At 39.2% G+C, this 27,101-nt stretch overlaps 2 protein-coding genes across 18 annotated transcripts in view; one reads left to right on the forward strand and one right to left on the reverse strand.

Annotated features, from left to right (window-relative positions):
- The window catches only part of KCNJ16 (potassium inwardly rectifying channel subfamily J member 16), a 48,650-nt gene extending 30,229 nt beyond the window's left edge, over positions 1-18,421 (forward strand). For 7 of the 16 annotated variants that reach the window (XM_014839671.3, XM_044744222.2, XM_070483511.1 and 4 more), the window contains 2 exons: positions 14,219-14,369; positions 14,865-18,421. In XM_014839671.3, the coding sequence (XP_014695157.1) occupies positions 14,959-16,218 (1,260 nt within the window). In that variant the 5' untranslated portion in view covers positions 14,219-14,369; positions 14,865-14,958 and the 3' untranslated portion in view covers positions 16,219-18,421. The remainder of the gene's footprint in view (positions 1-14,218; positions 14,370-14,864) is intronic. The other 9 variants (XM_044744224.2, XM_070483514.1, XM_070483515.1 and 6 more) reach the window with 3 other exon arrangements.
- The window catches only part of LOC123275930 (uncharacterized), a 51,253-nt gene that overhangs the window by 5,309 nt on the left and 18,843 nt on the right, over positions 1-27,101 (reverse strand). Inside the window, exons 4-6 of one of the 2 annotated variants that reach the window (XM_070483522.1) lie at positions 13,379-13,459; positions 8,769-8,911; positions 7,172-7,314 (exon numbers count right to left, since the gene is read on the reverse strand). The gene's annotated coding sequence lies outside the window, so the exon portion shown is untranslated. Of the gene's footprint in view, positions 1-7,171; positions 7,315-8,768; positions 8,912-13,378; positions 13,460-20,368; positions 21,547-27,101 lie in introns of those variants that run through there. The other variant, XM_070483523.1, reaches the window with a different exon arrangement.

Raw genomic sequence — 27,101 nt, forward strand, 5'->3', positions numbered from 1 at the left:
CACAGCACTGAGGCTGTGAAAGAAGAAATCTAGCTGGACTAGGGGCAGATGTAGCTAAAAGTAGAAGCTGGGATCAAATAGAGAAATCGTAATTAGCATCACAAATTGCCTATGAGCTGGACCTTCAAGGTTGCACAACACTGAACTCCTTGATGGCACTTTTCGACTTCCTGGCCATCACTGTTTAGGTAGCTGAGATTTTGATTACTGTTGTTCTATTGAACTGATAGTAAAATCTCCTTGGGGAAAGGCACTGGGAAATATGCCCACAGATGGGCAAGGTCACAAATCCCACTATGTTGCTTCCATACAGATAGTGTTCTTTGATTCAGATGACAATGGCAGAGGTCATAAATGGCCCTGCTGGGGAGAGAAAGTGGAGACCAGCTTTGCTTGATGGCACAGGCATAGATATTGTGGTTCCTAGGCATAGAGGCATCAAGAACCCAAGAATCATGTGGAAACTCTGGGTTGGTGGTGCTGGGGATGAGGGGCAGGGTCTTATCTTTCTTTGGTTTTCACAAGATTTTAGTTCCATTTAGCCAAAAACGAATGACTAACAGGGCAAATATTCCCTCAGCCTATTATGTCTCCTCTCTTAAATGTTTGTGGATATGAAAGCTGGCATGGGCATATTCACAAATTGTTGAAAATCTGTCTTTGAGGATTGGTTTCTAATTTCTTTCAATGAGGGCATCCAATCTATCTTCCTACAGGAAAGTTACATGAGATTTGGCAATTCAAATACCGATGATGTTTACGTTTCTCAGTTAAAAAGCCATTATTTCTCCCTCTGGTCCTAAACACTATGAATGGCAAAAGCTATTTTAGTTCATAGCATATTCTTTCCATTAAGATTTTAAACTTCTGCAGTATTGCCAAGGCTCATCAGTTGAATGAATTTTTCATAAATGTTATCTGCTCTACATGGGTGCAAAGTGGCATTTTGATTAAGTTGAAGCAAAAAGTAATTTTATCACCAGAGAAAACATTCCTCCCCAACCCTTCCTCCAATCACCCTCAAATAAAGAGAGGCCATGCAGGCTAGAGTTATAATTGTTACAAGTAATTTTTAATAAAATCAGTGGCTAAAAATTGTTGAATTTTAAAACCATATTGGAAATCTTTCTCCATATTGCTACACTGTGTACATTCTTGACTAAGAATGAATTTCGATTTGGATGTGGGAAATCTATTTGTTCAAGCCAAGTACCACTCAAATTTCCATCGGCAGATTATCTGCTGGATGAATTAGCCCAAGGAATAAAAATAAAAATTCCTAAATTGCCTTTTGCTCAACTACCCAGAATATTCCTCTTGATTACATCCTGCCTGTCTGATAGCTTGAATTCAGGGAACAGAAAATCATTTTAATAGTCTGCAATATGTAGAAATGGGGCATTCTTTCCAAAGTGTGTGATTTATTCCAAGCCAAATGCAAATTGATTTTTCTTTACTTCCCTTCTGTGGCTTATCTGTGTCACCATCTTCCTTCAGTAGCCTAGAAAATCAAGAATTAACCACAAAAGCAGAATCCTGGGGAAGCACCTTTGCACCTTAAGTCCTGATAAAGGTCTCAAACCTGACCATCTTTCTTTTGGGTCTACAACATCATGCCCACGTTTGATATTATTCTATCATAGAAGCCTTCGCTTTCAGTGAGCTGTCTTCACAGAATGTCTGTGATATACTTGGCAAGATTAAACAGCTCAAAGGCAGTAATAGTCCCCATAATCGTCAGTAATAGTCCTCACAATGCCTTGGCTATAGCTAAATGTTGATTGAATTGAAGAATACACAGAGGCTGTTTCCGTGATCTTTTCCAACTCATTACAGGCATTGGTATGTTTGGCTAAATGATATAGTCAATTACAATGAAGGTTTAAATATCTTACCATGAGGTTTAAGGGAAAAGTGCTCCCATCTGCCCTACACTGAACTCCCCGGTGTCCACCACAGTGAATATTCCAGCCTAAGACATGCTGGGGACAGTGTCAATTCTCTTTTACTAACTTGGGTCACTTCTGATTGTCTAGCCATTCATAAATGATGAAATCACACCTTCCAACTGAGGTAGGACAATTCATTCTTCTACTACACTCTAGTGGAAATAGAAGTATAACTGGTGGAGAAAGTGCAGAAAAGGAAACACATGGAAGTTCAAGAGTCTATCAAATGCGCTAACTTCTGTCAGGTACCTAAATCTTCTATTATCTGTAGTAAGTGGCAATGTCTTTTTGCCAAGTGTTCTTGAAAAGGTGCAGGCTAATAGAAAGCTAATCTTGCATAATAGGCAATACGCTGCTTAAGGTATTGTCTCAATAGGCTCTCTATCTGAATCTTCCTAGTGAGATCTTTTGTCTTGTATTTTAAAGACTTCACAATTTATCTGTATCCACAAGGGAAAATAGGAATTGAGATAACAGCCAATAACAGTTGCTTTATTTTCCTCCCCAATAGAGATATCCTGGGTTTTCATTTTGACAGCTTAAAACAGAAACTCAATCATTTAAAGGTCAAAGAAGTTGTAGACGCTATCCAGGGAGCTCCTGGTCTACTAGCAAATCACATCTGTGAGTTCAATGAATCCCAGCAGATTGAATAGACTAATAAATAGACTCTCTGTAAATTGCCAGAGAGGACAATTTACAGGCAGTTTTCACAAAATGGGAAAATAGCAACAGAGAGATAGGACTTGCTTTTCTTTTGAATACCATAAAAGGTCAAAAGCCAGGGCACATATGCTTTCCCTATATTACATTTGTTTGGGGATGAATGGTTAGGTTTAATCAAAGCAGCTCCCAAAACAAACTATATGGGAGATATTAAAGGACAGTAGTAGGTAACCTGACATTTAGAAAGCAAAGTGGGTGACTAGTACAAAATGATTTCTATTCTTAGTGATATTTGTGGTTCTTCTGGGCAGCTCTGTCATGTCTCTATGAAGGTTATGTCAAGGCAATTAGCTGCTAGAAGGGAACTTTCAAGCGAGTCTGGGAAATTGTCAATCTAATAATTCTTGGTGGAAAAAAATGGCAGATAACTCTCAACCTCTCTCTCTCCTCATTTGGATCTATGCTTGAATGTGCTATAGTCAGAGCTACAAGCATTGCGATTAAACACTTATTAATTACCAGGTACTGTGAAAGGAGGTTTGGGAACACAGCTTCGTTTAATCCTCCCAGCAATCCTACAACCAGCCTTTTTCAGATGGGCAAACAGAAACTCAAAGAGGTCCAGTAAATTATGCAGCAGTGCACGGTTTGTCTTACTGGTGATCTGAACCCAATCTCAGTCTTTCAGAACCCAGCGTCTCAATTCTTGAAACTTTAAGGTAGTAGATCTCCATCTTGAGGATGTATACAAATCAACCAGGGGGCAAGGAAATCAGAAGGATTGGGGTGGAACCCAAGGATCTGCAGGTGTATCATGTTCCCCTAGGATTTCGGAAGCAGCTTGTTAGTGGACAACACTTTGAAAAACACTGCCCTGCTATACTGCCTATAGGGCTATCTGAATGAGGTTTCAGAGTTCATGAATGTGAATTATTCAGAACTGGCTAGGGCCAGCTGTTTAGCAAAATCTACGTCATAAATATCTAACGGCCCTCCTCAAATTTATCCATTTCAAAGGACCATTTCCTTGGATCTTAAAAGTCTATTAACACAAAGCTTAAAGTAGTAACGTTGCAAAATAGCACAATTTTTAGCATTTCTTTCCAAAGTTATTGAAGATATTAAGATAAAAGAAAGAAAGATTCTTAAAACAGACTTTGGTATACCAAGGCAAGAAATGAAGGTATTAGCAGTTTAATATGTTTTGGAATGGGGAAGGGAGAAAAGGGGGTGCTGGGAGGGAAGAATTGCATTTGATGACTGTTTGATTTTAATTCTGCTTTATGTATCTCTGATTTGTTACCAACTGCTTTCATGATTTCTCCAGTTGGTATCCAGTGGCCAAATCTGACCCAACTCCCTCTCCCCACCCCTTCCTTGTTTTAAATGAGATCTGGTTTTACTTAGATGAATTAAATGTCACTATATTTGTTTCTGTGAATTGTTCCAGCAAAAATTACAGCATCAATGTCTGACTTTAAACGTCTGTAAGACTGTCTGCCTTTCTGGGCTATTTATAGTTGCCTTTTAAAGGCTCTAATAAATGCTTTTAGATTGCCATTGGTTTGCTTTCCCTTTATGGAGCCTCAAAATTGGTACACTTCGAAGTACCAGCTGAAAATACCTGTTTTGCTTTTTTTCAAAAGTAATGCATGTTCATTGTAAGATTTTAGAAAGTATAAATAAGCAAACAGAAGAAAAAGGAGGAGAAAAAGTAATCATACCAAACAGAGAGGGCCACAATTAACATTTTATTGCATATCATTTTGTCTTTTCTGCATGTTTAAATGTATTTAAACTTGAAAAAATTATATTATACAAGCTGTTTTATAGTCCTACTTTATTTTTTCTACCAAACACTATGTTTTACATATTTCCTGTCATTCTTCTATTCCATTGCTTTTAATGGCTACATCAAAAGTAATGAGTAATAACATGATTGTGATGCAGGCTCGGTGAGTCAAGAAGTCGAAAGAAAGATTTCTTGGACTCTCAAGGTCTGGCAGTAGTGCTCTTTTATTCAGAGAATAGCATGGAGTAGCATGGGGACAGGACCCATGGACAGTAAAGAGGTGCAGGCATGGGGACAGGACCCATGGGCAGTGAAGAGCTGCAACATTGGGACAGGACCCATGGGCAGTTAGAACTGCCGGCATGGGGACAGGACCCATGGGCAGTGAAGAGCTGCAATGTGTTGAGGGTTAGAGCTAAATTTATAAGGCATAGGTATGTGAGTTATTTCTTTACAAGACAAAGGAAAGATGATGTAAAAAGTCATTAAATGGTATTAGTGCAGGTGGGGTCTGGTTATTGTGTGGTCATATAACTTTAGATATGTATTGGGTCATATAGATCGGCATGTAGGCCAGGATGCCCTGGGCTTCTCTCCCTGGGGCAGCCCTAATCCACACCATAAAATCCATCAGGTCATGTAGGCCAGGATACCTTGGGCCTCTCTACCTGGGGCAGCCTTGATCCACATCAATTATATCATTCCCTGTGAAACAATCCCACATTTATTAGATGGCTAGGCCATAGACAAAATTTGCTACTACAAAAGTGATACAAATTATGTGTCTGTGCTCCTTCATGATAATTTCTTTAGGATAAATTGCTACAAGTGGAATTAATGGAACAGAGGCTGCACCAAATTCATAGACTATTGTCACATATAGCCAACTAACCTCCAGGAATAGTTCAAATTAAATATGTATATATTCTATTTGAATATTTCTTTACAATGACAGTATAATAAGGTGCATTTGTGCTCGGAGCACCATATCTCTAATAATTCAATCATTGGTTTAACAAATCTTATTAAACACTTTTTCATGCCAGGCACAATTTTTTTCAACTCTAGACTTCCAGAGAGTTCTGCAACATAGTTACATGCAGTTATTATACTGAAATCCACAGTTCTAGGGAAGCTGCTAAGCAAAAGTAAATAATATGACTGTTTTTTGTAACTATGTATAAACTGGCAGCTAGGACAAGGGAGAGGCAAAGTAAATGGAAGGAATTGAGAGCTGACCTTTGGAAGACTGTCAACTCTGATGTTTTTAGAGTTCTAGGAATGCTGATTCTCTTATTAGGACCGAAATCTCCTTGAGGATATTATATTGTTCCATTATTTACTAATTCGTTCCTTCAAAGTATAATTAGTGAATGCCTACGTGACACATATTGCTCTACCTGCTGGAGACACAGTGGTAAATAAGACAAGGAGACCTTTTTCTCATGGAGCTTATAATCTATTTCATGGGACAATCCAGCCAATAAACAAATAAATCAATCAGTAGTGGTGTTTTGAAATGAGTAAATCATGTTAATGAGACAGAAAATAATGGTGTGGGGAGGATTTTAGTTTACATACTCAACAAATGAGTCCTCTCTGAAAAGGTAACATTAAAGATGAGACTTCAGGGACTGGCCCCGTGGCCGAGTGGCTAAGTTGTGGGCTCTGCTTTGGTGGCTCAGGGTTTCACCGGTTTGGATTCTGGGCAGGGACCTAGTACCGCTCATCAGGCCACGCTGAGGCGGCACCCCACATAGCACAAACAGAAGGACCTACAACCAGAATATATAACTTTGTACTGGGGTGCTTTGGGGGGAAGAAGAAGAAGAAGAAGAAGAAAAAAAAAGATTGGCAACAGATGTTAGCTCAGGTGCCAATCTTTAAAGAAAAAAAAAAAGGATGAGACTTCAGTGATGATAAGAAGCCACACAGGCAGAAAAGGAAGTGGAAAGGCCCTGGGCAGGAACATCCTTCTGTGTTAGAGCGGAGCTTAGCAAACTTTTTCCATAATGAGCCAGATAGTAAATATTTTTGGCTTCGTGGACCACATGGTCTCTGTTGCAACTACTCAAGTCTGCAGCAGTAGCCTGACAGTTAAGTAGCCATAGACAATATATAAACAATGGTCTGAATGTATTCCAACTAAACTTTATTTACAAAAACAACCAGTTAGCCAGACTTGGCACTTAGACGATAGTTTTCTGACCCCAGTGTTACTGAGAAAGGGAGACTCAGTGATGATAGAGAGTGCACAGTGAGAAGCAGATTCGTAGGAGAAAACTTCCAGAGATGGGCAGACAGACGTGTACAATCTGTATACAATACAGATTATGCAAATTACTCTAATTGCCATGGGAAGACACTGGAGGGTTTGAAAGAGGGGAGTGATATGTTTTGATTTCATTTTTCAAAAGAGTAGATTAAAGCACCGCAAAGACAGAAAGAGATCTCTTAGGAAGCTATTGTGGTCCATAAAGACCTAAGACATGGTGGTTTTGACTACTAGGAGAAAGTGGCTAGATTTCAGATCTGCTGTGAAGGTGAACCGATAGGACTTGCTGCTAGTTTACGTGATGGGAATGAAGGAGAGTGATTAGACCATAGTCTCGCATATAGGAGATATTTTTAAAATGTAAATTAAACTGAATTTTCCCTGCTTCAAGCAATAAAAACTATCTTTGGTTAGCGCAAGCAAAAGAAAATATTATTGAAAAGATATCAGGTAGCTTATAGCATCAAAGGAGGTATGAAGAGAGAGAACCTGTTTCAAGCAGAAGCAAGAGGCAAGGCAAAATGGAAATCTTATCTCAGGGACGGCCTTCTCAGGAGCTGCAACTTGGGCCCTTCTCCGGGGAGGCTTAAATGCACCATCACAACACTGGCCTCTGGACTCCTGGTCTTTGCCTGGAATAAAGGGATTCAGCACCTTGTCACTTCCTTAAGATTCAAAGTCTTGTTCTTGCTGTTCTAAATAGCCACTCCAAAGTCATGTGACCCTTCTCCAGGGGCAGGGTGATGAAACACCCAAGTGAGAGGTGGCTTTTGTCACCTCCTCTTGCATCATCCTAATCCCAGCCACCATCATCTCTCACCTGACCATCTCTCACCTTCCTGGTTTACCTGCCCACATCTGCCTTTAAATTTCTCCAACCAGTTTTTCACTGGACAGCCAGAGTGATCTTTTTAACATGGAAAATGTATCACGCTGTGCCCTTGGTTAATATACTCCAATCACTTTCACTGTTCTTGGGAAAAGACCCAAATCTTTGATTCTCCCTCCTTGGCCACTGATACTCTCTGTCCCTATCTCTCTTTCCAGCTTCAATTCCCCACCCCCCCGCCCCTCACTCTCACCCTTTGCTTTGAATTTAGTTCTATGGAAAGCATGCCCTATGTGTCTTTGAGTCTCAGAGCCTTTGTAAATGCTGTACTTCTACTTGGGAAACTCTTTTTCTCTTTCTTCTAATTTAGTTAACTTGTATTTGTCTTTCAGATTGCAGCTCAGACATCCATCTCTCCTAGACTAGATAAGGACCTAGTATTATAGGCTATTTCAAGAAGGAGGGGAGGGAAATTAATTCAAATGAAAGGTTAAAGGACGACTATAGATAAGGACAGTTTCCAAGGTGCTAGGCATTGTGCTCTTTTAGATTACATCATTTAATCCTTACAAAAACATTTTGAGATAAGTCAACTATTGGCCCTGTTTTAAATAAATACAAGGAAACTTAAAGATATTTGTAAGATGCTGATATCATACAGCTAAGGTGTGGTGGAACCATAATTAGAATCCAAGTCTTTGATCTAAACATACCTACCCTTGAACTGCGCTACCATAGGTCTGTATTATGGAGCTTGGACTGTGCCCCATGGTAGCAGGAGAAGGGATATTTACATTTCAAGTTAGAACAATCACTCTGGATGAAAGTGGCAGATGAGTTAGAAGGCTGTTATGTAAATCAGGTAAAACCAGGTTTTTATCTGATCAGGAAAACCTGAATTCAGTGATAAAATGCAGATACGTTCCTGTAATGATAGGTTCTTGTGAGAACCAGGCCTTCAAATTCGCTTAGAACAAAAGAAGCAGCAGCCATACTACACCTGTAAATAGTGAGAGTCTTAACAACTAGACAGTGACTGTGCCACAAACAAACAAAATAGGACAGAGAGCAGGTCTGAGCTGAGAACATTTTTACCTAAGGCGAGAGCCAGGAGAGGTGCAGAGCATGCTATCAGTTTGAATGTGGGGTCCTGGACCAAACTTTCTCTGATTACCCCTGTTAAGCGACACCCTCCCTCCTTGCTCCGACAGTTGTTCTCCAATTCATAATTCATTTTACTTTCTCCTTGGTACTTACCAGCATCGGCGGTGACCTCAGTTTATTGTTTTCATGTTTATTGATGCCCAGCTCTCAAATGCAAATTCCACAATGGTGGGACTCTGTTCACTCACTCTTAAAAATAGGTGGGTCTGGCACACAGTAGGAGCTCAATTTAAAAACTGAATAAAAAACAAAATAAGAATGGAAATTATTAGTAACAAATTATCCATTGGAGAATTTTAGAGGCCACTGGGGAAATACTTTCCTTACACATCAAGGAGAAATTGAACTGTGATCGTAAGACGTAAAATCTCATTATATTCAACTTCTTCAGCAACGCAGATGCAGCTCAAGGTAAACTCTAGGCAACTTGGGCTGGCATCCAACCAAGACAGGGATGGGTAGACTGATATTCAAGATAAGAACAAGAGAAGCCTTTAGAACCATATTAGTAAAACATGCACATACCATTTAAGACAAAGAATAACCATGATAATCACCTTGTGAATTTCTTGAACCTGTTAAATTTGCCAAGCTTGTCAGTCTTGTTTCGTTTAGGTTGGTTGCTCAGAGTAAATAGCAATACAATTCTTAAACAGAGTTGGAGTATGTGTATGTGTGTATATATGAATGTGTGTACGTGTGTGTGTGTGTTGAGAACGAGAAATAAGGCATCTCCCATTTGGTAACAGTTGTGAAAAAGAATGGAAAATGACCTGGTTCCTGGGGTTTGGGAGAAATAGTAGAAGGACAGAGAAGTGGCCAAGATGGCTTAGTGGTAGGAAACAGTGGTGACATCCCTGAACTTAAATAGAAATATCTATTGGGAACCACATATTGTCTGCCCTGCTGTCATGCAAGTCTCTTTTTTAACGTCACCTCTTCAGAGACACCTTGTTGATGAGTATATAAACTGAAACCTTGGTCTACACCATTATTTTCTGTCTCATTAAGATAATTTATTCATTTCTTTGAGAAGGTTAAAGCAGATGTTTCTATATTTTACAGATGGGGAAACTGAGTCCTCATGGGATTCAGATTTAAGCAGTGATTATTGAATAAATACTGTGAGCCCAGCACAGTGAGAGATGGATTCCTATTCATCATCTCATTCCAACATCACAGCAATTTGGTGACATAGGTATCATCCCCATATCACAGAAGAAGACACTGAGGTTCAGAGAAATGTTACTTTTACAAGCCAATCAGGGTGTTGAGGACAGAGCTGGAACTGGAGTCTGCCTCCCAGTGCATGCTTTCTCTATAATACCAAAAAAAAAAAAAAAATTATTTCAGACTATTTTTTATTAGGTAATTTGATTTTTAAGCCAGAAAATTTGGTATTATAATTCATATTATTTTGGTACTATCTGGACATCTAGAAAATGGAGAAACATGATCTCATACTTCACACTTCTTTTGCTTCTATATAAAATACAGCATCATTTTGGGTGAGGCAGAATTTATGATGAGGTTGTAGATATTACTCAAAGAAAAAGTGGGCGAGAAAGAGGATTTCCAGATGAAGTTACTAGCAATGTTATAATGCTGGATTTCTGCTTCTCCTTCCCAGCACCAACTTTCAGTTTAGTCATTTGCTCATAACATATTATAACCTCTTTCCTATCATAAACTGGCACAAAACTTTCTTAAATTGATTCAGAAGGAGAAACTGTAAGGTTAAATCAGGAAAGAGGTAAAACCCATGGTCTCTGAGAAGTTGGACCAGGGTTGGAGGGTAGGGTTGGGAGGCAGAATCGAAGAGAGAAGGAACAAAAGCTGTAGGTCAATGCAAGGCCTGCTCTGGAAATGACAGCAGCTGAGAAGGAAACGTGAGAATGCTGTGGATTTGTCAACAAAGGCGGAACTGTTTGACATTAGGAGACAGGGAGTGTTTGGAGAAGAACAGACAATATCCGGCAGGCACTGCGAAGCAGTTGTTCAATGGCTGAATGAAGAGCTCTGCTTAAGTGTGTCTAAATGTCTCATGAGGATTCCAGGCAAGATAAGGCTCAGGCATAATTCCAGGGCAAGAAGTTGTGGGACAGGTTTTGAGCAAAATAGCCTACCTTGTTTGGGTTCTGTCCTAATTCATTGACACCACTCTTTCTTTCCTCCTCAGAAAGCAGAGGCCCCCAACAAGTGCCATCTGAAGACACTTTGTCTCCCTGACCTTCCTGCCGCCCCTCCCCTTCCCTCTTCCTACACCACAGACCTCCACCCAAGCCAATCTTTACAGGCAATGACCTGCAAGCAGAATTGAGGCCATCTTTTCTACTCTCTATCCCATCAACTCTCATGTTTCCACTAAAATTTTTCTCATCTAATAGTTGCCAGGAAAGTAACTTGATCACTGACGACTTCATGTAAGCAATTTGCATGTTAAAGAAGGTTCTTGTTAATCTCAACGGCCAAGAGCATTAATAAGAGAATTTTACCAAAGATATTTTGACCATTTTTCATGGTGCAGCTCAAATTATACAAAGACAATTACTATTACTATTAATTTATCTATATTAAGGAGGTGCTAGAGACAAGATTGAATTTTATTATCAAAGTGATACAGGATTGTAAAGTCACAACCATTGTGTTGTACCCTCAACATGCTAAGGAACAGCTTAAATTTGAAGAACTATCTACAAGAGTAATCTGCTTGGTAAATAGCTGAATTTGAGAGGATACGGTAAAATGGCAGAGGAATTGTTTCAAAATTTGCGAGTCTGACTGAGGCACTTGAGCAAATCAAGAAATGGCAACAGATATGCAGGATGCTCATTTGTTTTGTTGAAAATGACAACTACTAAGTCGGTAAAGCTTTCTCCCCGAATTCATGCAAAGATCTAGAAAACTGAGGACTGAAAACAGATCTCACTAGTTAAAGTTGATTAAGAAACACTTTTTTATGTCTGAACTTCATGCAGTGAGCAAGGTTTAAGAGGAGTCACTGTCAGTATTGGGTCTGCTGAGCAATTTTCTCTTTCTCAGTTGTCTCTGTGGGATGAAGTAAATCAGGGAGTCTCGTGGTGTTTTCCTAAGCGTTTTTGCAAATTGTAATAAACTTCGATGGCATTCTCAGGAAACCATCCACCTCCTCACCGTGCATTGCTCCTTACTGTAGCCACATCTATAAAAGAGCTCCCTATCATGGCAAAGAAAGTGCAGGTCTTTTCCTGCCTTTGTCATGAATCACCCGGCAAAAGACTTTGAAAGTGGGGCAGGAGGGGGACCTTACCTGATTTAGTATTTACTTTTGAACTTTATACTCCACAATTTTGTAATTACAGTGATCAAATTTCCATTTTTAGTAAAGAAAAGGAATTTTGCAACCAAGGAAGTAGCCACCATAAGTTTCTAGAGAGCTAGGAGGTCAGCAGGCAAAAAGAAAAACAGAAGTAGGAACACGGCGAATTCTTTTTCATGATGGAATAGACGGTGACAAGATGATTAGAAAAGCATTAAGGCATTTGTAAAGCTGGGTCTTAATCCTGAGAAATACGAATGTTAAATATAGACTATCCAATCAATCAACAAGTTTTATCCTCTATTATTTAATGGCAAACAATTGGCAAAGTGCTCAAATTAACACAATATAAGAAACAAGAGATTAATAACTATTTTGTCTAGCTATTTTGATTAAAGGGCTTCCATAAACTTCTTGGCTCAGAAATGGATAAGACAATAAAATTAGTTTGGTCATAATCTATCATTTAACTTAAAGACAAACGTCTTTTAGAAAATTGCATCATTTTGTTGGTCGGAGAATTAAAGAATAAACAAAGTATATGGACCTAAACAGAATCTGAAAGCTTTTCTTTAAATAAGTTGAAATGAATGATCACAATAATGAACCGTAGCAGAGGACATGGTGGGTTTGGGGCAAAAATTCTCACAGCTGTAACTTGTATCCCTGAAATTGTTACACTATTCACAGATAAATTTTCCACATCCTCAAATTTGCTCACTTGTAGCTTGTATTAATTGAAAATCCATTCCCCAATTAGCGTACTGTTGAAGGTGTTTTAAAAATGTCTTGTTTATAACAGTTGTTGGCACCACTGGAGTTCAAAATGTGCCAACCAAATGCCATTTCAAATAGAAACCTTTCTTTCTTCTTTTGGCAGCAGAAAAGAGCAGAGTCACACAGTAGCTCTTGATTTATGAACTGTGCTTTCTTATTCTCAGACTCCCACGATGTGTACTGTTCCCTTTAAGGAACTGGGTTGGAAGCATTTAACAAGAAAATAATCCCATCTCCAAATCTGCTTTTTAATTTGAAATCATGTGGGCTGTTGGCCATAAGTGGTTCCATTCTCATGGCTCGAAGGCTCAGGTGAGAGAATGGAGACTGAGAACTCTTGAGCGGCTTCTCCTGTTTGTAAAGTGTCTTTGATGACACACCAGACAGGAACCTACAATGAAAGATATATGTTGTGGACAAAATTTATGAAAATACTTTACCTTCAACATTCCAGTAAGCATTTTGTCAGCCATGGTCATATCCTGAAATTATACAATTGTCCACCCAAAACACGGTTGAAGTACTGACAAAGGACAGGATGTAACTACTCAAAGCAGATCTGAAGGACGGGTAGGTGAAGTGGCTGGGGATGGGTGGATGGATAGAGAGAAGCTCAAACAAGCCTTACAGGATCTTTTGGCGGTTAAGCAGAGTTCATCCTCACAGTGGTCCACCAAACAAAGTGTTTATTGTAAAGTAGGCCGGATCCCTGGAGAAGAAGAAAAATGATTCCTTTTGACTGGAGGGAAATTAACTCTTTCTGTCCTTTTGCAGCAGGGAAGGTGCTGGATAAGTATTTAGTGATTAATTTCCCTCGTTGGTTTCAAGGGGAGTCTCAGTGTCAGGAGTATTTACCCTACTGCATTTTCTACGCCGCAGAGTGTCAGGATCCTCTAGTCTCAGGTCTCCCTTCCCCCTTACACACTCTTTCCCCACTAGCACAGGTAGACTACATGGAAAACATATCTTAACACTTGCTAAACCATTAAAACTGGGCTGCAGTGACTTCTTTTTTCGCGTAGAAGTAACTAAAGGCTATTTAGCAATGCATTTTTAAAATTTCCTTTCAGACTTGAGCTGGGAAATCCATTGGCCTATACCACAGATGCTGAAAGTGATAAGAACTGTATGTTCTGCTTTGATCTTTTAAACACTGAATTTGGAAGGAAAAAAATGATTTTGCCTAGGGATGGCTGTGAAAGCATCAGGAATACACTGAAGAACTAGAGAGAAAGGTCCAATTGTATTATGCTCCCTTTAAGAGGGAAACAAGATTAGCAACGTTGGCAAATTTTCAGCTTCCATTAACAGAGATGGAGAAGAGTGAACAGTATCAAAAAAAAGAAAAGAAAAGAAAAGATGGATGTTTTGAGACAAAGGCAGAAGCAATTTTATACCTTATTGAAAGCTTACCTGGGAGTGGTTTTAACTCCTCTGGGTTTAAGAAAGATTTTTTTTTTCTCTCGAGACTAAAGGTGGAGCTAAAATAAAGGAGTTGAATCTGAAATAGCGTCCCTGTCAGTTCTGTGCTAGCCTGGGAAACACACAAGGAAGAACAATCTCCTGTGGAAGAGAGAGGACGGCGGAAGGTGAGGACTACCTATTACGGCAACCAGAATGTAAGTTACATTTTAACATGAAGCTCGAAACTGTTAATTGCCTTCTTCTAAGGAAAACCATCTGACTTAAACAGAAAGCTTCTAAGACTGCTGGACGAATATCTGAATTATACTTTGTCTTTTTATATGGTAGATTATTTTGTTCTCTAAATGCCCTCATGCCCGAAGAGTCTACAAAAATAAGACAAAATTTTTTTATCTCAGGTCAGAAAAGGTGCTGAGGCTTCATCTGGGATAATCATAGTGTTTACTCAAGCCTTATGCAGATATAAAAATGTCATTTTCTCTAATTGCATATTTTGTTCCTATAATGACTGAGTGGAATTCTAAACTGAAATAATTTAGAGTAATCAATACTGAATGTCTATCGTTCAAACGAAGTCTTAGCTATTTCAGATGGCATAAAATTGCTTCAAGTTTCGCAAATTGCTATAAAGTTGGAAATTAAAAGCTAAAGCTAAAGTGTGTTTAATTTTCTTTTTTTTTTTTTTTCAGGTCTTAACTGAAAACCTAAACCAACAAACACCAACACACCTAGAACTATTACTACTACGAAACTCAGCTGGATGCCCCAAGGGTACAGGAAAGAATGAGCTATTACGGCAGCAGCTATCCGATTGTAAATGTGGACCCCAAATACCCAGGCTACCCCCCAGAGCATGTTATAGCTGAGAAGAGAAGAGCAAGAAGACGCCTGCTCCACAAAGATGGCAGTTGCAATGTGTACTTCAAGCACATTTTTGGAGAATGGGGAAGCTATGTGGTCGACATTTTCACCACTCTTGTAGACACCAAGTGGCGCCATATGTTTGTGATATTTTCTTTATCTTATATTCTCTCCTGGTTGATATTTGGCTCTATCTTTTGGTTAATAGCCTTTCATCATGGAGATCTGTTAAATGATCCGGACATTACACCCTGTGTTGACAACGTCCATTCTTTTACAGGCGCGTTTTTATTCTCCCTTGAGACCCAAACTACCATAGGTTATGGTTACCGCTGTGTCACTGAAGAATGCTCTGTGGCAGTGCTCATGGTGATTCTTCAGTCCATTTTAAGCAGCATCATAAATACCTTCATTATTGGAGCTGCCTTGGCCAAAATGGCAACCGCTCGAAAGAGAGCACAAACCATTCGGTTCAGCTATTTTGCACTCATTGGCATGAGAGATGGGAAGCTTTGCCTCATGTGGCGCATTGGTGATTTCCGACCAAACCATGTGGTAGAAGGCACAGTTAGAGCCCAACTTCTCCGTTACACAGAAGACAGCGAAGGGCGGATGACAATGGCATTTAAAGACCTAAAGTTAGTCAATGACCAGATCATCCTTGTCACACCAGTAACTATTGTCCATGAAATTGACCAAGAGAGCCCTCTGTATGCCCTTGACCGAAAAGCAGTGGCCAAAGATAACTTTGAGATTTTGGTGACATTTATCTATACTGGTGATTCCACTGGGACATCCCACCAATCCAGAAGTTCCTATGTTCCCCGAGAAATTCTCTGGGGGCATAGGTTTAATGATGTCTTGGAAGTTAAGAGAAAGTATTACAAAGTGAACTGTTTGCAGTTTGAGGGAAGTGTTGAAGTCTATGCTCCCTTTTGCAGTGCCAAACAATTGGACTGGAAAGACCAGCAGCTCCACAACATGGAGAAAGCCCCACCAGTCCGAAGCTCCAGCACATCAGATACCAAGGTCAGAAGAAGGTCATTTAGTGCAGTTGCCATTGTCAGCAGCTGTGAAAACCCAGAGGAGACCACCACCTCTGCCACAGATGAGTGTAAAGAAGCACCTTATCAGAAAGCTCTCCTGACTTTAAATAGAATCTCTGTAGAATCCCAAATGTAGTCCTAAATTATAATTACAAGGGCTTCCACTCAATCGTTAAACTCTCTAGCCAATCACCTTAAGGCAAGTAGTTATAATCAGGGTTTCTCAAGAATGTTATATAGTATGTTTGATAGTGATGGGGGGGTAAGAGCAGGTTAAAATAGATAAAAGATAATCTAAAAATTACATAGTTTCCAATCATTTGAACTTTTTTTTTGGCTAGCAGATTTTGTATTACAAAAGCTATTAAGAACCTAATTGATTTTAAATTTCATCTCTTTTATTGTCCCATATACTTGTATCTTCAATTGGAGGTGTAATATTCAGTAATGGGGATCAAAGGTAGGGTATTGGAATAAATAAAAATAGGAAGATAGGCAGCCAGCATGAATAACAAATTTTTAAGTGTGTCAAAATTGATGGTATAATGAGTGATTTCCTATAAAAGTGTCATGTCATCTAACTGAGATATGCAAGATATGCATTCAGTAGATGGTAATGTTGAGATATTTAAGCTGGTTCGATGTTTGTCGCTCATAGTGTCTTGGTATCAGCAGGCAGAGGTAGTGGCTGTAAGAAATAGGCAATGCCCCCAATTCAGACAGTTCTTCCACTGCCACTTGCCTGGATAATGATCAATGAGTGCTAGAAACTATTTTTCCTCTAACCCTTTAGGCAGAAGAAAAGTTGACACTATTATTCAGAGCAGTATTTCTCTCTTAAATGCCCTGGTTGACTCCAACAAATGGCTTTATATGCAAGAGCAGAAATAAGGCGACTAGAACCTTTCTAGGTTCTCTGACAAGGGGGCTTCCTATGCCCACCTCCCACCTTCTCCAAGGACAACAGGAAGGAACAGGATCATAGAGATGGGGTGAGGGAATAGGTGGAAGTATAAACATTCTCAGCTATTTAGGAAAAAACCTGTGCATGTGTCTGAATGACTGAAGCTTGGGCTGGGACCTTTATTTGGAAGGGAGGTGGGCAAGGGGAAAGGTATTTATTTGCGCCCAGAAGCAGTTGTGTATGATTCCTGTCTTGGTCATTTTATAAGACATAAATGACTTGAATTGTGGATTTTAAGAAACTCATCCATTGAACTTGGAACAATCATTTAAACTGAAGATTTTGTGAAATCTAATTAAGGTGATTTAAATGCACAATATTAAGTGGATATGCTGAGCGCCAGAGAATTGCTTAAATTTTAGGATATGAGATAAATTTGTATACTCTATTTCCATGTTAAAAGATGTTAATCATGATTATTTGAACTGCAAATCCAATCACTTATGAGTGAAGAGTCAGTCACTTTAATTATTATAAATTGAAGAGTTATTAGCTACATTCAGAATTATCTGTTTTGTTTTGTTTTACATTATTGCTAAGCTGGCAATATGTATATGCCACAGCTTTTTATTTGTTTACTTTATTTAAATATATATATGTGCACATATAGTTTTTGTTTTTTCTGGAAAATCTCTCTCCCTTTCTCCCTTTTCATTTACGTTAAAGCACACAAGCAAATTGAATCACATAGTCCACAATTACCGATAAAAGTAAAATATGGAGGAATATAAAGTTTTTTCTTCTTTTTCCTTCTTCCTTCCTTCCTCCTTTCCTTCCTTTCTTTTGCCTATGAGAAGTAAAGTTCCTTTTTAAATGCACATGTACAAATCTTTTATTCTCATTATTTTATGGACAAGAGATTTGTTCAGGTCACAAGTTGTAAAACTGTCCTGAAGCTTACTATCGGAGATCTAAATAGTGCATATTTTTTTTCTGTCTTGCTTCACGAAAGCAGAACTCATTTTTTAAATTGCACCTGCCCTATAGATTTGGATTTTGTAGCAGCAATTACTCAGCTAAATTAGAGTCCAACAATCCACTACGTAGAAACAACTACCACCACAATAAACAAAAATGTCTTTATTTTTTCCTTTTGTTAGCTTGTTTCACATCCACCTAGTCTCATTGCACTTTGCTTTACTTCCTGGACTCTGCCTGTCCGTGATCTTGCTTTGTCAGTTCAGAATAGAGACATCAATGCCCAGTAAGTACATTCTGTTGTACCATGTGATTCCATCATCAAATTCTCTTGCCCAGAATAGAATGTAAAATTGACATTCCCATGTAATATTTATAATTTTCTGTTTAGATTTATAACATACCTTGACACGCCAATGAGTTACTTGATAATAAAGATCTTAAAATAGTGCAAAAAGTGTGTGCATATGCCTATATTCCAGGTAGCATAAATTCTATTTGCAGATATGGTCAGCTGTAGGTACGGTGCACCAAAAATAAGATTGCCGCCTCATAGAATTAGAACATAGGCAGAATTACAAACCATTTTTATGGGTTTTTAACAGCTTGTAGAACAGCTATATCTGAATTAACAGCTAAGTGCTTCTGTGAGCATTGCAAGAAGGCTCTGTGCAAAATGACATTTCTAGTTTCAAATGTTCTGTCACTGATGAGAAGTAGGTTAAATATTGTTTCTTGTGGCATCTATTTTCTCCCTAAAGATGGAATTATTCAGTGGACTTAATTAGATGGAAAACAGATTGAGGCATCAAGGCACTGCTCTATGGTGTGAAAAAGCCTGTGAACCGGGCCCTTGAGGAGTGAGGGAGAGAGAAGGGAATGCTGTTTTCATGGACCACCAGTTCATCAAGTGCTAATGGGTGTGTTATACAGATACACTTTCTTCCCACAACAAAACAGCAAGGTAGAGATTTTTAATTACCATGTCATCAAATATCTCATTCTTTGCTTCTTCCTGACTAAAGAATTCCCATTTGGGACAACAATTTGCCCAGGTTAAAAGAGAAAAAGAAAATTACGGAGATGCTTCTCAGTCTCCCTACCAGCTAGGCAGAGGGGGGGCGCTTAAGTGGCGTGGTTCTGGCCTATGAGATGGCAGCAGAACTCTCTGGATGTGAGCTTTAAGAAAGCTCTTCTGGGACCAGCCCAGTTCCACAGCGGTTAAGTGCTCATGTTCCGCTTAGGCGGCCCAGGGTTTGCCAGCTCAGATCCCAGATGCAGACATGGCACCACTTGGCAAGCCATGCTGTGGTGGGCGTCCCACATATAAAGTAGAGGAAGATGGGCATGGATGTTAGCTCAGGGCCAGTCTTCCTCAGCAAAAAGAGGAGGATTGGCAGCAGATGTTAGCTCAGGGCTAATCTTCCTCAAAAAAAAAAAAAAAAAAAACCAGAAGGAAAGCAAGGAAAAAAAAAGAAAGTTCTTCTCTTGGGGCTGCCTTAGCTGTCATATATCCTTTTACTCCCTGTCTTCATTCTTCTCCTTACCCAGACCTTAAACTTGGTAGTTGAAGTTCCTACAGCCATCTTGTGAGAATGAGAATCAAGGACACCCCTTCCAAGGAAAACTAGAAAAGTAGGAAAGAGTGCAAGTCTTAATTGCATGTCTCCAGACTTCTTCTGCATGAGTGAAAATAAATTATGATTTCCGACTGACATAGTGAGCGATCTATCTAGAGGGCATTATCCAGGAGAAAAAGGCTGGTCAGGAAAAAGTGAGGACAAGGTGGGTCCTACTTGTACTTGTACACGACATTTGATGGAGTTGGTCTCTGTGGAAACTGGGGAGTTGAGGAAATGCCGCTATTATTGTAAAACAAACACAAAAGAATTACTTTTGGCCTGGAAATCCCTCTGAGACACTGATAGCTGTGTGACCTTGATAAGAGGATTGACTAGGCGTGCTGTCAGGCTGCCCTTTATCTTCTTCCTTCCCTCACGCAGAATTACATTCAATATTTTAATGGGACTTTGACTAAGCCTAGTGACCTGGAATCCATGGAGACTCAGGCAAGCCAGCACCGTACAGCTTGGGCAAAAATGCAAAACTCTGCTAATACAGACAGCCCCAACTTAGGATGGTTCAACTTTATCATGGTACGAAAGCAATGCATTCAGTAGAAACCAAACTTGGAATTTTGAATTTTGATCTTTTCCTGGGCTGGCGATATGCTGTATGACCCTCTCTCTGGCGCTGGGCAGTGGCAGCCTCAGCTCCCAGTCACCACGTGATTACGAGGGTAAACACTTATATGCTTACAACCACTCTGTACCCCTCCAACCGTTCTATTTTTCACTTTCAGTACAGCATTTGATAAATTACACGAGATAGTCACCACTTTATTATAAAACAGCCTTTATTATAAAACAGGCTTTGTGTTAGATGATTTTGCCCAACTGTAGGCTCATCTAAGTGTTCTGAGCACGTTTAAGGTCAGCTAGGCTAAGATAGGATGTTCACTTGGTTAGGTGTGTTAAGTGCATTTTCAACTTAAATTATTTTCAATTTCTGAGGGTTTATCTGGGTGTAATCTCATCGTAAATCGAGGAAGATCTGCCCTGTACTGTGTTTCAGACCCCAGGGAGAGCAAACTGCTTCAATTTATTCAAGTGGACTCTAACAGTACACCAAGAAACCTAGATCCTTACTTTAAATATTTGCATTTTATTACTTCTGAGTTGGCCAGGATATGTGCAAAGTGGGTTCTACAGACCACTTCCATTTCAATGACTGGGCGCCAAATTCTACTCAGTTTAGAATATTCTATTCATTCTACTCATTACAAGCATTGATTCTTCTGTTCTGAATGTCCTGCAAGGCCCTGTGTTTTATTAAGGTGAGCTTCACCTTTGGACTTCTAGAAACCACCCCTACACACCCTTGGTACTCTCTAAATCACAGGGCTCTGCCTCAGTTCTAAATTTGGTGTGACCTGTCTCTCTCACTTCTGTCTTTAAAGGAGCATTGTGACCCACACTCTGGAAAGAATAACTTTGGACACTAGCGTGCAAGTAGGGATAACACAACAGACCAATTAAGGACAGGGAGGCACTTGACAAATTCTCTGCAAAGATTCTTCTAGATATGAGGTCTTTGAAAATGGAAGCTAGTAACTGAGACTCAGTTCAGATCCATCGGTGGTCAGAGAGAAAGCAAGGCCTCCTCACAGGGGCATTTTCCTGAAGAGGTGAAATCATAATGTTGCCAGGAAATCATCACTGGTCTGCATAGCCTTTGAACTTTTCTTCAGTAAGAAAAACCTTACATCCAAGTGAATTTGCAATTTCTTCTTTCACTGTTCTTAGTTTACTAAAGCAACTTAACACGAACCTCTTAGACTGTGTGGTTGGGTCATGAGATTTGGCTGGGGGCAAGCAGCATCTTGCCTCATCATGTCATCCCATGCTCCTTTCCTCGGGAATATCCATGCCTGTGGTTTGAGATCTCTTGTGCAGAGTTTGGAGACTTAAGTCTTCAGGGCTAAATATTTCAAAGCTGAATAGACTCTTAGTTGCTGAGTACCTAGCAGGAAAAATTTTACAATAAAATAAATGAACTATTGCCTTTTGCCATTGGTCTCGTTGATTTATTCTGTTTTATAAATACTGCAAAGTAAAAGAATCCTGGATCTTGAGTCTATCTGTCATCCCACAAAAAAGCAGCTGGACTCAGAGTGAGCACCTTCTGAATAAAGCAGGCAACCTGAGCTGGGTAATCACTGAACTCGGGCTCTCGATGGAAACTTTGGAGCCGCCACGGGCTGCAGAGAAACAGGTTACTCATTTGAAGTTTTCAGCAAGCCCAGTGGATGAAAACCCAAACAGATAGATTAAGTCTTGCTAAATTACATAGCCAAAGAATGCTTTTTCTCCATGCTATCACTTACTACAGGGGCCTATAAAACATCCTTAATCACTAGCTAAGTAACTTGAACTTGAGAAAGAAAGAGTCCCAAGAGGTTTAGTCCCTGTGAAAAGTTCTTTACAGAAAGTTATCAGAAACCTTCAAATTTCCACATAAAATACTTCAGTCACATGTGCTACAAACTGTGGTTAAAGGCTCTTTATTTGAATTAGAAGCACATGTTAGGAATCAATTATGTATTGTGCTGCCTGTTGATTCTATCTGACATCAGTTTGCCTGGGGAAGGGAGGCTAGCCTCCGGGGCCAGGGTAAAGACAGAATAGCCCCGGCCAGCTGCCAATTCCAGAACCAAAGGTTTTTAGGACATCGAGAGGACCTTGACTCATTTAATCAGATTCCATTTTACATATGAGAGAACCTCCAACTTGGAGAAGTTGTCTGCCCAAAGAGACACAGCCATGGAGGGACAGCAGAGGAAGAAAGCCCAACTACCAACGGCCAGGGCCCTTTTGAATCACCAAAGGCAGTAAGCAGTCCTTATTGCTGCCCGAGCTGGAGATATTTTTATTCTGTAATCACTAAAAGGGGAAGGCGATCCTTTCAAGACCCTTTGTTAAATAGAAGCCTGTTATTTTCTAGAAGTGCTTCTGAACTGAACTGTTAATTGGTTATGAATTATTTAAAGAGGTTGGAGTGTGGGGAAGGAAAAAGAAATGTGAGAAACAGCTGGCAAGAGCAATGATGAATGAGGATAATCTCCTTCAAAATGTAAACAAAAATGATTGAATTTTTTAAAAAAGTTTCTCCCCTTTTCAGGGCAATGCTAATGCACAGAGGGCCACTCCAAGCCTGTCACCTTGGAAGCAGGAACATCGAGTCCTCTGGCAGGGCCAGCCTTAGGGAATAAGCAAACACATTGAGTAGTGAGGTTTTTCTTCCAGTAATGGACCGTTAAATTGACGTGGACCATTTTTGAGGAAGGACCTACAAGGAAGGAGCCCCACCTGAGAGTCATGTAGCCATGGGCTGACAACAGGTGTTTATCTTATTTATTGTGCAGCCTAGAGCAACTTCGTTGGCATTTCCAATTCCTAGTTCCCTTATCTATTGTTTTTCTTTCAGTTTTAAGCTGTGATTAAGAGTACAGTCTTAAGGATCGAACTGCCTGGCTTTGGATCCTGTTTCTACTATTTGCTTCCTGTGTGACTTTGGGCAATTTAGTTAATCTCTCTGTGCCCCAGTTTTCTCAACTGTGAAGTGAGGAAAATAATAGTCTTCACCTCACAGTTGTTGTAAGGATTAAATGAGATAATATTTCTAAACTGCTTAGAACAGTACTTGGCATATAATGAGTGCTAATAAATCACCAGCTATTATCACGGCCAGCAGTAAACTCTTCATCTCTTTTCATCAATTAATTTCATCAATTAATTTACATTCCTTAACTTTCAACATTGACTAAGCCAAAAAAGAAAGAAAAAGAAAAAATAATTAAAAGCAGCGATTATTTGGTAGAAGGAATATAAATTATTCCCAACCAAATGTAAATGATTTGTGTACTGTCTTACCAAAACCACTTTGGATTATGTAAACACAATTTCCTCTCCGTTGTGTGAGGCATCAGGATTCAGTAAAATGGTGCTTTGAGAACAAAAATATTGTTCTACTCAGATACACAGAAGGTTTAGTGAATAGTACCAAACCAAGGAAAAGTCAGACTACATATCATACAGGATACTCCCCGCTGTGAAAACTACCTACTGGGCATCACATTTAAGCTGTTTCAAAAAGCATTTAACTACTTTATATCACAATACCTTGCATAATATTCAAATTTCTCAACACGTTCCAGCAAATTAAAGGGGTCCTGGGAGGAACAGGCTCATGGCCCAAAAATGACCCAATGCCACCCAAACAAGCTGCTGCTAATTGAACCTGGAACAACTTGCTGGCCTGTGATGTGCTGCTGGGCCCCGAGGATCTGCAAACCACCCAGAAGACTCAGAGCCACACTGCATGTGCCAGAAAAGAAGTGTGTTGTTGACCTTGTCTGGGATGGAGGAATAAAAATTCTTCTTTTTCTCTGATGTATGACATATGATGGTAGGAGGATGACGGACTTAGTCAGACAGAAGTGGGTTCAAATTCCACGTGTCCCCTTGCAAGCTGTGTGAACTTGGGCAATTTCCTAATTGTCCCTGAGCCTCAGTTTCTTCATGAATATAAATGGAAATAATAGTGTGTACCTTGTGGGCTAATTGTGAAGAGTACATCAGGATACTCACACACACACGCATGTATACACACACATATACACATAACTATCTGGCATATAGGAGTTGCTCAATAAACTAATATTTCCTGTTTTCCTTCATATATATCAGTAATAGTAGCATATTTCAAAGGAATTTGACAGCAAAAGCATTATTAGTTGTAGGATAACAGTGATCTACTAATTATCACAAAATTGCTTCTTTCTAAATATCAGGCTTTTGTCTTGATGTCGGAGGTCAGTTTGCTGAACGTATTCTCGTCCTGCTCCCAAGAGGAATTGATTTTAGTCCTAGCACTGCCACGAATGAGCTGTGGGATTTGGGGGACTGACTTACCCTCTCTGGTTGACAGTTTCCAAACACTTATGGCATGAGTGTTGCTTTAAATTACTTCATGATTCCCTGCAGCCAAAAATGTGATGATTTTGCCTCACTTGACTCCTAGCCCTGATTCTTTTTTTGTTCCTTGTTGGCTTTTTATGTTTTTTTTATTAGCATATATAATTTACTGCAATCTTTCCTGTTCTCATGCTTGCTGTGCTGTCTGAATTTAACAGGGAAGTTCTAATTTCACGCTACTTTCTGCTTCTTTTTAAATCCTTCTGTCATGTACAACTGACTGTGATGTACATTTTATACTTCCCATGATAATAAATCGACAATTCAGTTACAATAATAGTATTTGGTGGCTTTAGTTTTCAGATCTAATGTTACTGTCCTTTTCTAAAATTGGACCTATTTTAAACAGCAAAATTTAAGGCACTTAAAGTCAACACGTCTGATTTTTTACAAAAACGAAATATTGCTTTTGCAATTACAATGGCAGGAAGCAAGTAGTGGCAGAAAAAATGTAGTAACTAAAGTAGAGCACTGAGATTCTGATAAGGGCAATCTAAATTTATGACAAACTAACAGAGGGCGTCAAATACGCTATTAAATTTTGTGAAATGCCAGAATGCTTAATCTATGGGAGTTGGGGAAAAGCGCTCAGTCAAGGGTGCTACCAATCCTTTGTGTTATTATTAAGAGGTGCATCTTCAGATTGGTAACTTGTGCAGTGAATGACATGAACAACTGTAGCTGGCCAGCCTGTGTTTCATTACAATTTGGGAAAAAGTGGCTGCTCTTTCATATCCTCCTGATAAGTATAACTGACTATGGTTGCAGCACCTAGATTCCCAGACACCAGTGGTCTCCTAGTTCCCTGAGCATGAGGAGAGATGACTAACCTCAATACCAAACAATCATAAAATAAATGAAGATCACATTGGAATACTCTGGGTGTTCTTCCCAACATCTAAGAAATAGCAACTTGTAAATAACAAATCTGCACCTTACTGTAAAACCAGTTTCCAGAATGACTTCTTTTCTTCTTATGACTCAAACTTTTAATTGAGAGCAATGTCAGATCCATCAAGCAATATAAAGTTTGTTTACGCTTCTCCAGAAATGTAACTTATTATCTAAGTTATTACTCTTTATTTGAAAGCTTTGGATGATAAATGAAATGAAGCATCTGCACACCTAATTGTCCTTTCTGGAATTGGGCACCAGGGGAAAGCAAAATAGTAATGATTTTGTAGGCAGACAAAAGAAGACAAAAACATGAATAAAAGCACTGTATCTTTTCACCAAAGGCTAAGGTGATGTGTTGGTGTTTTGAAATATCATAACGATAATAATAACAGTATTAATAATAGCAATTATGTAAAAGCCTCTGGTAATTGCAATTCTATTAGGAGGTTGAGTATTATTGGTCACCATTGTGCCACCTTGTGGTCACAAAAGAACACATGTTTTTCCCATGAAGTAAATCCATTAAGTTTTTATCCACCCCAACCCCCCCACCCCTTACCCAACTGCTATGGGATATTATTTGGAAGAAGAACTTGGGAAGCATGTTGCCAATATTGCCTATAAACAAAATATGATGGGCACCACTCAAGTCAGAAAATAGCACACACTGAAAAGCAACAAATGGAATTGATCTAAGTATGGATTTCACACACTAAATTTTCCCTCTGCCACCTCAACGTGGATTATATATTTAGAAGATGAAATTGGAGTTCATTTAGGTTACCATTATCGATCTACAAATATAGACATAGAAGTCTGGATTGTTTCCATTGAGAATCTAATAAATAATTCAGCAATCTATATATAGTACGAAAAAGCAGCCAGAATTTACGTATCAATTACCAATATTGTGTTAGAATAATCACATCAATGCATATATAAAAACAGCATAATGAACACAATTTTAATAACATGAGTAAAGATTTTCTTTGTAAATATGTGTATTATAATCTCATAATTTTTATAAATTTCAAAGAGTTTGTGATATTTATCTAAAGGACTTTTTTGTTTTCTAAACTCCACTTATGTCAGCTTCCAGATGTGAAGAGCAGAGAAAGATAGGATTGGCCATCTTTCCATGGAGTACTGGCTGCTAGAGACTAAATAATATATCTTGTAACAAATTCAGAAATTTAATGGCCACTGTTTTATATTATCATTGCTTGTTTGATCAAGGCTATGGTTTTTATCAAGGATGAAAGTATTAGGAAAAAATGAAGTTCCAACAATTCTCTCATCATAAGTAATGTATGTGTGTAGAGAACAAGGAAGAGAGAGAATTTAATAAATTCTCATAGATGTATTGCCATACTAGTATTGTTTTTTTTTCCCCCTTTTTCTCCCCAAAGCCTCCCAGTACATAGTTGTATATTCTAGTTGTAGGTCCTTTTGGTGGTGCTATGTGGGATGTCGCCTCAGCATGGCTTCATGAGCAGTGCTAGATCTGTGTCCAGGATCTAAACCGGCGAAACCCTGGGCTGCACATGAACTCAACCACTTGGCCAAAGGGCCAGCACCTAGTATTGGTCTTAAGTCAGTCTGTTTCTTGGTCTCTTTTTGTTTGTCTTTATATCTACCAATTTC

The sequence above is a fragment of the Equus asinus genome, chromosome 13, assembly GCF_041296235.1.
Source record: "Equus asinus isolate D_3611 breed Donkey chromosome 13, EquAss-T2T_v2, whole genome shotgun sequence".
Classification (NCBI taxonomy): Eukaryota; Metazoa; Chordata; class Mammalia; order Perissodactyla; family Equidae; genus Equus; species Equus asinus.